The sequence below is a fragment of the Ursus americanus genome, chromosome 17 (genome assembly GCF_024610735.1).
Source record: "Ursus americanus isolate L20-20 chromosome 17, mUrsAme1.1.p, whole genome shotgun sequence".
In the NCBI taxonomy this organism is placed as follows: Eukaryota; Metazoa; Chordata; class Mammalia; order Carnivora; family Ursidae; genus Ursus; species Ursus americanus.
The window spans coordinates 147,253-158,888 of NC_142143.1; the positions used below are offsets into that span (position 1 = coordinate 147,253).

The 11,636-nt window shown below is 60.1% G+C and overlaps 1 protein-coding gene across 1 annotated transcript; it reads right to left on the reverse strand.

Moving 5' to 3' along the window:
* Positions 1 to 565: 565 nt before the first annotated feature.
* On the reverse strand, positions 566 to 11,302 carry MAPK8IP2 (mitogen-activated protein kinase 8 interacting protein 2). The gene is made up of 12 exons (XM_045815516.2): positions 11,043 to 11,302; positions 9,964 to 10,069; positions 8,221 to 8,514; positions 7,751 to 7,844; positions 6,431 to 7,654; positions 6,001 to 6,076; positions 5,696 to 5,868; positions 5,492 to 5,601; positions 4,664 to 4,768; positions 4,449 to 4,519; positions 1,709 to 1,807; positions 566 to 1,319 (listed from the first exon to the last, which is right to left on the reverse strand). The coding sequence occupies exons 1-12, from the start codon at positions 11,105 to 11,107 to the stop codon at positions 1,247 to 1,249; spliced, it is 2,490 nt and encodes an 829-aa protein (XP_045671472.2). The 5' UTR covers positions 11,108 to 11,302; the 3' UTR covers positions 566 to 1,246.
* Positions 11,303 to 11,636: the final 334 nt, after the last annotated feature.

The following is an 11,636-nucleotide window of genomic DNA, read 5'->3' on the forward strand; positions in this document are numbered from 1 at the left end:
TGTGGTCTTCCCAGGGTTGCACTGGTCCCAGGCTCTGTGGGGTGGACCCAGACCCACCCTCAGAAAGGCCCTGCCTACCATGCTGACCTCAGCACCCGAGAGCTGGGGCTCAACCGCAGGTCCGGGGCCAGGAAAGCCCTTTCTCTGGAAGCATCTACAACCTCCTAGAGGCTTAGTGAAAAATGGCCACCTCCTCTCTTCTGGCTTTCTGTGGAGAATTTTTAAATGCCAATTTTAAGATCTGAGCCGACTGGCCCCTCACACATACACTCACAAGTGTGCATATACTCCCATGAGCTCCCACACAGGCTGATCTGAGCCCTACCGGCTCCCCAGCCGGGAGCTCTGATGCAGGTGGAAGAACACATTTAGTGTGACCACTGCCCTTTCTTTCTGGCCTCAGTTCCCCTGCTGGCCAATCAAGTGCATCTGGGGAGAATCTCCAGGGCGCCGGTGGCAGGAGAGCACTGAAGGGGTGATCTTCTCGCGATTCCATCACCCTGGAGTCTTGGTCCCCACTGCCATGGGCAGCCCCTGCGCCCCCCCCCCCCAGAAACAGCCAGTGTCACACCAAGCAGAGAGTTTATTGAGGTGCTAGACTGCGGGGAGTGTTTGCAGCGGCAAAGCGGACGCTGGTGTGGCCAGGGCCAGGGTGGGCACCCTCCTCCTAGCATCTGGGGGCTCGGGGTAAGCATCAAGAGCTACTCCTAATCTTCCCCAGGAGCCTTCTGGGGAACCCCTCCCTGCTTCCCCCTGAGCTCCATGTGGGCCAGTATGGGGGGGGTGGGTTCCTCTCTTTGTCCCTGTGGTCAAGGATGGGATAATCCCTTGAGATTCACTATAAAAATTAAAATTCCTTTATAAATCACAGGGGAGGGGCAGGAGGGGATCGCCTGGGAGCCTGGTGCCACCTGTCACCTACAGCCTCGCCTTCCTCTACAACCCTCCCAGTTCTGACCCCAAGTAAAGAGCGGAGGGCGAGAGTTTGCAGGCAGAGAGAGGGGCAGAGACAGAAACAAGGAGATAGGAGGAGGTCAAGGGGCAGAAGAGGGTGACACAGAGAGAAAGAACAGACTGGAGGGAAAGTGGAGAGGACTCCTCTCTCCCGCAGCCCCTGGGGAGCAAGGAGGAATCTCCCTGGACATCAGTTCCCACGTGCCCCCAATCCAGTTCTTGCCAAAGCCGTGGTGGCTTCTGGAGACACGCCCAGCCCCAGCTGCCCCTGCAGCAGGAGAGCAGTGGGCGGCTACTCCAGGTAGATGTCCTCTGTGGGGCAGGCGTACTCCAGGTGCTCCTGGTAGTACTCGAGGAAGGCGCGGCTGGGGGAGAGAGAGTCATCGACTAGCCACTCAGAGCCGCCTGAGTCGCCCCCCCCACGCCTGCAGCTCTCCCTCCTCACCCACCTGCCCGTCATCCCCAGACCCCCGTTCCTCAGCCCTTCGGGAACAGTGATGACAAGCACCGGGATCCGTGTCACTTCCATCCCAAATACCCTCCCCCACCCCACCCCACCCAGGCTCCTGTCCCAAGTCTTCAAATCTGCATCCCACCCACTTCCGGCTCTCCACCTCTATTGCTTCTCACCTGACCTTCCCCCTCACTCCTGCCCAAACTCTCCACCCCACACCTGGCCTTCTCCCCAGACTTCACCTCCCTGCCCCTCTTCCCAGCCCTGCTCTCCCACCTGGGCACTCCCCAACCGGCTTACCCCACACTCTGGGCCACGGGCCTCATGGACTCCTGGGAGACAAACACGTGGCAGGCAAAGCGGCTCAGCAGAGGGTGTTTGGTGATGAAGCCAAAATAGCTGCAGGGGGTTGGCGTGGAGGGGCATCAGAGCACAGACTCACACCCTAGCCCCCCCCCCCCCCCCCCGGGGATCCGGAGACAAGAGTCAGGAAAAGGGAGCTCGGGAAGAAAGTAGGGCATGGGAAAAACGTGTGGGTCACACGACTTCAAGACCCGAACATGCGTTTTTGGGCTCTAGTCCAAGCACAGTGCTGGGCACCTACAAGGAGGGGGTGACCTGGGTGAATTTCTCCGTGACAGGGGCGGCCCCCCCCCCCAGAGCTGGCCCCGAGGCTATAGCGCAGGGCCTCCTTCCTGCCCTTCTAGATGCGAGTCCCCGGAGCCTGCACAGGCGCACCTCTGCTCCTGCAAACCTTACAGCTATTACCTGAGCTCTGAGTTGGGGCTTGGCATCAGCCCCCAATCTGTGAAACCCTCTTCATGGAGAAAAACCTCCCACCCTGGCTCTCACTGGCCCAACTCTGTCTCATTCAGACCTTTCCTGAATCTGTTCCTCGAAGACATGAACAAAAACTTTGTCCAGAGGGAGGGCCTGTCGGCGCTCTGCAGCATGAGACCTGAGAGCCCTCACGGTGGCTAATCCAGTCCGCATCAGACTGCACTGGGGTCCTGTGGTTCCCCCAGATGGAAATCCACACGGCAGCATCACTGCCAAGGCGACGTGCTCCTGTTGTCCACGAACAGCCTTGTTTCAAACGCCATGTTCAATCCCGTTTATAGTCCCCAACACTTGGGTGTCGCTTACGGAGCCCCGAGCAGCACAGCACCTTCTACCATTAACCCACATACCCCTCACAACAGCCCTGTGAGGTAGGTACTCTGATCTGTTGTCTCTAGAGGACGGAGGTAAGGCCCAGAGACGGTCAGAAACATGCCCAAGGACACACAGCTAGTCTGTGGCGGTCTGTGGTCTTACAGGCCACACACTCCAACCTCACCCAGATACAGCATGTCCAGCACATTCCTCATCGACTGCCCGCTGCCATGAGGAAATGAGTTAAGGGTTCACCCAACACTACCTCATCAGTGCCCCCTCACCGTGAGGGACTGGGCTGAGTTCCAACATAGCAAATACTAGGAAGATCTGGGCCAGGACAGCAGCTCGCTGGTTCCCTCCCCTCCATCCTGATCCACTGGTCTGACCATCTTTCTCTCATGGGCTTGCACTGGGGTCAGTGTTCAGGGGTCTAGGCCTGAGCATGGCAGTCTCCCTCTTGAGAAATCAAGGTTGTCTTCCTTCTTGGCAGTGTCATGTTCAGCCCACCACCCATCTGGGTGCGGACCTCCGTGCAGACCAGTCCTGGCAGTGCTGGAGCTCCCTGCTGTTTGGTCTGCAGCCTGCAAAGCAGTATCTCCCTCCTCAAACGGGGCTCTGACCCTGCTGAGGGTTGACACCATCCCCCAGACAGCAGATAGAGCCCTTCTTACCACCCTCTTTACCACGAAGTGTCCAAATGATACACGTGCTGGACTCAAGATCTGTCATGAGCCTCAGCCCCAGTTCCACTGTGTTCTTCCTACACCTCTACCTGGCCCTGAGACCTGCTTCCTCCAACACCCCATCGAGTCTTTTGGCCCTGACGTTTTGGCTACATCCTGTTTCCTTCATCGAGGACACTGGGATCAGTGGGCAGGAGCCTGGCTGGGCAGGAAGCCTGTGGCTCCCCCCAGCTGGTTACAACACTGGCTCTCTCGCTCCCTTTCCTCCTGTCCCTTCTCACTCTGCCTACCTATGTTGTTCACCTGGGCCATGGTGACCCACCTGCTCCCAACTGAGTCTCTCCTTCCACGTCTCCCTCCCACACTCCAAACCCACATAACAAATAGCCAATTTGATCTCACTGCAACTGCATCTGAATGCCACTTCTCCAGCATGTCAGGCCCATTCACTCCATGCTCCTTCTCTTGGTGTGTGGGTCCCTCCCTGCCCATCAGCCAGGCCGCACGTCACCCTTGATTCTCCCTCCAGGTCAGCCTCTGCATCCAGCCAACCTAGGTCCTGCCTGTCCCACCTCCTAAATGCCTCCAGGACACCGCACCTGCATAACCCCGGCAGCACCTGGCCTGCTGCAGTAACACCTGGCTCCATCCGGCTGCGCAGCAGCCAGAGCTAGCTAGTCAACCTGAATCACATGGTCACATGGTCAAACTGAGTCACACTGGTGTCATCCTGACACCACTGCAAATGGGATTAAGTACAAGCTCTTTGACAGAGTCCCAGGTACTCCTAGTGTCCCTCCAGCCACATACTAGCTGCTCCCCAAGACACCCACAGCCTTAGCTCAACTGGCTCCCTGCCAAGATCCAGCCCATTACTTACTTGTCTTCCAAGGCTTGCAGAGTGGTCCTCAGTCCCTTCCTGAGTTCCAGGAGAACTCGCCTACCTCTCTACAGGTTTGCTCACGGGAGCTCCATACAGACATCTGCCAGACCCTGATAGACCCTTCCAGCACTTACTTATCTGTGTCTCTGTTTCCCCACCCAGACCAGATGACAGCTTGTTTGATCCACGTCTCCTGAGCCCAGTGCGGAGTGGGTGCCGTGTGGGTGCAGGTGGGGCAGTCCGCGTGGCGGGGGATGGGGACTGCATCTACGCAACCCTCAGGGTTTGTGGGGCCTCAGGAGGGTAAGGCTCTCACCAGCTGTTGCGGGGATGGCAGCCACAGAAGGAGATGTTCTTCATCTGGAAGAAGTGACTGCAATGCTGGAACTGGGGAAGAGGTGGCAGAGCACGCTGAGTTAGATGCGAGGTCTGGGGCCACGTCTGCCACCCCTGCCAGACACCCCTCCAGCAGACCCTCTTGCCTTTGCCCATCCCCAGCCGCCCCTGTGCCTCAGGCCCCTGCACTCCCACCTCAGGTCCTCCACTTAGACTCAGCTTCACCCCCCGAAGGGAAATCTCAAGGTCACAGGAGGCAGGAGGACGCAGGTGGACAGTCAGCTTCCGGGCAGTAGCAATCTGGGGAAGAAGTTGGGGGAGAGATGGTCTCAAGGGCCTACAAGGGTGTCTTTCTCTCCCCGTGGTGCAACATTTTACATGGACGAAGACTCCGGGCACTGACTCTAGAAGATGTGAGCTGGCGGTCGTAGCCATTCCTCAGGCTCAGGACCAGCTTGGTCACCTCGCTGCACTAAGCCTGCCACTTTCTTCTGTTCCTCCAGACAGGACCACGGCCCCCACCACCCCTGGCCTCCTCACTGCCCATCCCCGTGGGCTGGATGGGAGTTCTCAGCTACAGGGCTGTCCTATTTCTCTGCTGCTTTCCCACTCAACACAGGACCAGTAGATGGGCGGGCTCACTAAATGTCTACCAACTGAATGAATGAGTGAGCAAATGACTCCCAGGAAAGGATCTGTGAGAGTTGGTCTTGATTTACAAACAAAAAGAAGATGGACTGAAGGAAGGGAGGGGCCGGTGGGAAGGTGGAGGCCCCACTAAACCCAGTAAACCTGCAGTGCTGGAACCAGAGCAGACAGGGCAGAGCATGCCCAGTTAGACTGAGGGTGGGAAGGAGGAAGAGACCAGCCAAGCTCTGTCCTAGGCCTGTCTGCGCAGGCCTCTGAATCAGAGCCGGGACCCCTGCTCCCTGAGGCTCCCAAGGCACCATCTGAACCCTCTGTGGCCAGAGGCCTGCTGGGCCAGCCTACAGGGTTGAGGTGGACTGCTGACTCCAGACTGACCTTCTGCATGGCTGCGCACAGGATGCCATTGCCCTGGTGACAGGGCACCTCTACGGAGCCCAGGAACTGCACATCGAAGCGCTCCACCCAGCAGGGACTCCGCTTGCTCCCTGGGGGGGAGGGGGGTGTCATAAGGGGCCTAGAGCAGGCGGAGGGGGCGATGCAGGCTGGGTGACAAGCTACCCCTTGGGGATGGGACCTCACCCAGCAGGTCCTTGGCGGGGCCGGGCACTGCATGGGCATAGAAGGCAGGGAAGACCCCCCGCTCCCCTGTGCGCATGTTGAAACCACGGAACCAGAAATCATCCTCCTCAGCCTCCACCAGCACCGGGTCATCCACGTCCAGCTCCAGCTCGTCCGGATGGCGAGGGATGAACCTGAGATCAGGTCAGAGGTGGGTCATCACCGGGGGGAGAGGCAGGACTGAGTGGGTGCTGTCCTCCCAGGTCCCACAGTGTTTGTAGACCGAGGCTGGGGATCGCTGACAGCAAGCAGGAAAAAGGCCATACCTGAAGACAGCCCGATGGGTTTGCTCTTTCTCCTCCCCATTTACCAAGCAGGAAAAAAGACCAAAGGACTCCGTGCCTGAGACACAGAGACAGGGAAAGACAGAGACTCAGAAGGCAGGAGAAGGAAAGTACTTGAAGGCCTGGCCAAGCTCCTCCTCCCTGCCCCCCCCACCCCGCCCCAAGTCTGGTGTGGGCTGTCCCGAGTCCCGAGGCCCGGAGGGAGGGAGGACCAGCCCATCAGGGGCTGGAGGCAGAGCAGCCCACTCCGCTCCCCACCCTGTTGGGGACCTGGGGAAAGCCCCAGGCACATGTCCTGGGTAAGAGGGCAGTGCCTAGCCCTGGCCACCCTGAGACCCTCGGGCTGCCCTGGGTACTCTGGGGATCTGCCTGTTCCCCGGGGACCGTCCCCCTTTCCCCACCTCCCACTCACTGGAAGAACGAGATGTGCTGTTGACAAAGACATTGAGGAACTTCTTAGAGAAGGTGAGGTCAGGGCTGTCTGGGGAGGCGTCCTCCGGGCCCTGACCACCACCCAGAAGTGTGGCCGCCGTCTCTTCCTCGCTGGCCTCGCCGCCGCTGTCCTCTGAGCTGTCGTCGCCCAGGCCCGCGCAGCGCCGCAGGCTTACCAGCTCCAGCTGCGTGTGCTCGTCCACCACCAGCGTGTACTTGACCGCGTCATACACCAGTGACGCGTCCAGCGGCGCAGCGGGGCCCACGCCCCTCCCGCCGGGGGGCCCCGCCTTGTCATCAGCATCCTCCTCCTCTTCGTCCTCATCGTCCTCCTCTGAGCAGGCGGCGGAACAGGCGCGGCCAGGGCGGGCGCTGCGGCCTGCAGCGGCCCACAGAGGCGTGATGGTGTCGCGCGTGGGGTTGCTGAGGAAGAGGCAGGGCCCGGGCTGGGCGGGGCCAGGCCGTGGCGCGGAGGGCGCGGGGGGCGGCGGCCCGCACAGCGTCTCCATGTCCACCAGCTCCACGCCGCCCGGCCCTGCAGCCGCCTCAGGGGCCTCCGCGGCACCCCCTACGGGCGACGCGGGCTCGCCGGAAGGACGCGATGCGGGAGACAGGCACTGGCCGGGGCAGCGGATGGGTGAGGAGCCCTCGGAGATCATGCGGCTCACGAGGTTGCTGAGCAGCCAGGGCGAGTCGGCGTCCTCGCTGAGGTCTGGCTCGGACTCAGACCCGGACTCGTACTCGCTGTTGGTGTCGTCGGGGCCCACGGGCAGGAAGGCGGGGCGGCGCGGGGGCTCACAGGGGGCCTCGGGCTCGGGCTCCGGCTCAGAGGCAGGCGATGAGGCCTCCTCGATGGAGTTGGTGAGGTGCGAGGAGCGGCCGCTGCTGCTGCTGCCGCCGTCGCTGCTCAGCTCCAGCTCGGTCTCTGAGATGGACGAAATCATGCGCCCCAGGCGCGCGCCCCCTGCGTCCTCTGAGTCGGAGCCTGGCGAGGACAGCTCCTGGCTGCTGCGCCGGCCCCCTCGGCCCCCGCTGGAGTGGCTTCCCAGGTCGGCCTCGATGCCAGGATCTGAGGAGGGCGAGGCTCCGCAGGGCACAGGGGGACCCGAGGCCGGTCGGTTCCCTTCACAATCGCAACCCGGGCGCACAGGCGACTGTGCCCCGCACGGGCTCGTGTCTGTGGGCTGGAGGGAGGCGGGTGACTCTGCAGAGCAGGGGTATGTGTCAGCAAGCCACTCGGCTCCCTCCGTCTCTCCCTTACCTCCTGTGATCCCACCATCAGCATCACCGCCCTGCTCACCTCTGAGGGGCTCCTGGGGAGGTGAGCACAGCACTGTCTCCTGCCAGGAAGCTGGAGGCGCTGGGGCAAAGCCTCCATTGTTGTTCAGGGAGTCCTGGAGGTGGGGTGGGGGTGTAGTAAGAAAGTAGCGCTGAGGGGCACCTGGGTGGCACAGCGGTTAAGCGTCTGCCTTCGGCTCAGGGCGTGATCCCGGCGTTAGGGGATCGAGCCCCACATCAGGCTTCTCCGCTATGAGCCTGCTTCTCCCTCTCCCACTCCCCCTGCTTGTGTTCCCTTTCTCGCTGGCTGTCTCTATCTCTGTCAAATAAATAAATAAAATCTTTAAAAAAAAAAAAAAGAAAGAAAAGAAAGTAGTGCTGAGGGGGGTCTCTAGCTTTCAGGGGTAGGACAGGCTGCCATGGGGTGCAGAGTCCCAGATGCTTAAAACCCAGATTAACTCCAGGATGCAGTGGGTGGGTCTGGATGCTCACCTGGGCTCCCAGCGTAGTCAGGTGGAGAGTGGTCGGCCGGTTCTTGTGGGATTCCTCCAGGGAGGGGGAAGGGATCAGGGCCTCTGGGGCAGGGACCTCTGAACCAGAGCCTCCTCCCTCCTTGCCCTCCCCTTCTCCTTCCTCCTCTTCCTCCTCCTCCTCTTCCTCCTCCTCCTCTTCCTCCTCCTCTTCCTCCTCCTCTTCATTGTCATCAATCATCTCAAACTCCTGGAAATCATCCTGGAAGGAGCAGATGGGGTGCGGCTGCTCCGAACGTCCCAGGGAGAGACTGTCCTGCAAGAAGGAGGGACAGACAGAGCTGGGCCAGAGCTCAACAGTGACTTGGGGTTCCAGGTGCCAGGAAAGGGGAAAGCAGAAAGATATACGTTAAGGGAGAGAAGACTCCAGTTCACTCTGCTCCTCACCAACTGAGTAGTTTTTTAAAAATCTGCTTCAGGAGTGCCTGGGTGGTTCGATTAGTTAAGTGTCTACCTTCAGCTGGGGTCATGATCCCAGGGTCCCGGGCTCTCAGCTCAATGGGGAGTCTGCCCTCTCCCTCTGCCCCTTCCCCCTGCTCATGCTCTCATCGCTCTCTCTCAGATGAATAAACAAAAAATCTTTTTAAAAAATCTGTTTAAGATACAAAAGTATCACTCCTAAGCTTAAGTGACAGAGATTCTCAGAGTGGCCCCAATCCACCTGTCACCCTCATGTTATCTCCAAACCCCATCACATTTGACACCAGCACTCCTTCCTTCGTGGCGTTTTAACCCAATTCACAATTGCTGTACACCCCCACCAAGCTGCAAGTCCCGCCAGGGCAGAGCCATGTCCATGTTGTGTACTGATACATCCTACCCTGAGAACAGGACTTAGCCTATAGATGCTAAGTGGAATATGAAGACAACCCAGGATTAACCAAGCTTGCACCAACCTCAGGGCCTTTGATACACTTAATCACTTTGCCAGCAAGTCCTCTCCTCCATTCCCTACCTCCCTTATCTGCCTAGCTCCATCCAGTCTTCCCTAGGGCAAGGTTGTGTGCCATTTCCCCTGGAAAGTCTCCCTGAAGGCCTCGGTCTCTTTTGGGTTCCCTCCCTCCTCATTGCACCTAGCATCCTCCCATTGGAACCCGGGCCTTGATATTCAGGCGGCCAGCCATCGCCCCTGACATGTCTTTCTCCCCTACTGAGTTATAAGCCACCAAGGGCAAGGGCCACACTTGTCCCATTCTCCTTCCACACACCTGGAAGCCCCCAGCACTTGCCACATGGCAGTTCCTCAGATATGTTCTTTAATGAATGAGAGAGACAGGGGGTGGAAAGAAGCAGAAGATGGGGGAAAAGATATCAGGGGTGCAGACATAAGGCAGAGGAGGCTTAAGAGGTGGGGACAGGCCTGGGAAGGAGACAGCTGAGAGGGCAGCAGGAAGGGGCGGGGTCTTCCTAAAAAGTGGTCTGAGGACAGAAGGCATGCCTCCCCTCCCCCAAACTAGCCCAGTGACAGGGGCCAGGTGAGGGATGCTAGGGGCAGCCCTTTGTGGAGGGCGTACAGTCTGAGAAAACGAGAGGTCTGATATCAAGGAAGACCCTGGGCCCAGAAGCCCAAAGGGAGGGGGCAATCAGAGGATTTCTTATTCCAAGGCTGAGCTCAGACCCACCCTAAAACTCCAAGTGAACATTAAGCAGAGCAGAAGTGAGGTTCTCCCTCGAAAGGGTTCCATTTCCCCAGGCCCTTCCCCACCTTCTCGCAGTGGTCCGAGTCATAGCTGAGGCCCAGGCCACAGTCATCGGTGATCTCAGACAGGTCCTCATCATCAAATTCTTCCAGGCTTATGTCCTGAGGAGGCCTGGGAGAGGGGACCAGGGTCAGAAAGCAAGGACAGGGCTCCCAAGAGAGCCACCAAACCTGGACTCCCTCCCTGCCTGGATGCTGGCCCTGAGGAGGGACCCCCAGCTGCTAGACCCATGGTCTCTAGAAAACCCAACTCCCAGAGCCATATCCTGCCATCACCTTGAACCAAGCTCTGCTCTTCAACGGATTCCCCCCACAATCTGAGCCATGACCAGCCCAGAGGAGCCACTTGTCCCCTCAATCCTCCTCCCACTCCTCTGCTCCTCTCCTCCCTGCTCCAGGCCTCTCTGGGTCACAGATTCAGCCCCAGGGGAGTCAGGCTGAGCAGAGTGGGGGAGGGGGAGCTGAAGCTGCAGCAGCGGTGGGGTGGGGGTGGGGGGGCAGGTAGGCCTGCAGGAGCAGAGTCTACTAGCCACTTTGTCTCCCCCCTCCTGCCCGAGGCAGGTCTACACCCAGAGATTCAACCGTCTCCCCACCTTGGTCCCTTCCCCCAAGGGCTCCAGGCTTGATTTCAACTCTCTCCCTCCCTGAGCCCTACAGGCCAAGACAGGCCTTTACCGAAAACAGGCCCCAAAACGCCAAAAGGACACTGCCAAGCACAGAAGGTGGCTCAGTATCCTGCCCAGACAGGCTGCCCCTCAGAGGTTCAGCCCAGGTCCTCCACCCTTGAGGGGTCAGCTGCAAGGGCTGGGTGCGGCACTGGATCTCAGCGGAATATGGGGGGGGGGGCGGTCATTAGGGCTGGAAAAGGGGGATGAGGGTAGGATAAAAATAGACACCCTGAAGGCAAGGAGGATGGGGAGCAGGAGTCAGAGGCCTTAGGAACAGAGAGGGGACTTGGGCTTGGGTCCCCAAAGGCGATGGGGGTGGGGCGGCAGTGCCGGGTCGGAGGAGGCTGGGGACTGGGTCGGGGCGGGGGCTGCGGGAAGATAAGGGCCTGCCAAGGCCCGGGGCGCCAGAGTGCGTACCTGCAGCCTGGCGGCGACAGCGAGTGAAAGGTGGAAAGAGAAAACATCTCCGCCCGATCCGCCATCTTCTCCGGGGAAAGGCCTGCCGACTGCGGCGGGGGGAGGGGTGCGCGGAGCGACGGCCCCGCACGCCCTTCGTCGCTCCCTCCCTCGGTCCTCCGCCCTCCCCGAGTCACCTCGTGACACGCCCTGCGACACCCCGCCCGCCGACACACCTCGACACCCTGCCAGGACACCGCGGCAGGCGAGCGGCAGCGCCGCAGGGGGAGGGGAGAGGAGAGGGAGGATCCGGGAGCGGAGGGAGGGGACAGGGGAGGGAGGGAGGGGGACGGCGGGGAAGCTGGTTGGAGGAGAGAAGATGGTTTGACTGAGAGGCTCTGGTTCGGGAACGATCGACTTTGGTTTTTTTCGGGGGGTGGGGGAGGTGAGAAGCGGATTGGCGGCGGGTGGGGGGGGGGATCAGGTTCGTGTACAGGAGGGTCTGCAGGTGGGGGGGACAGAGAGAGAGAGCCCTCGGTGAGAAAGCTGCGGTGGGACGTCGGAGGACGGCAGCGGTCTGGGTCCACAGATGCCGGGTTAACCGGGAGGGGGAGG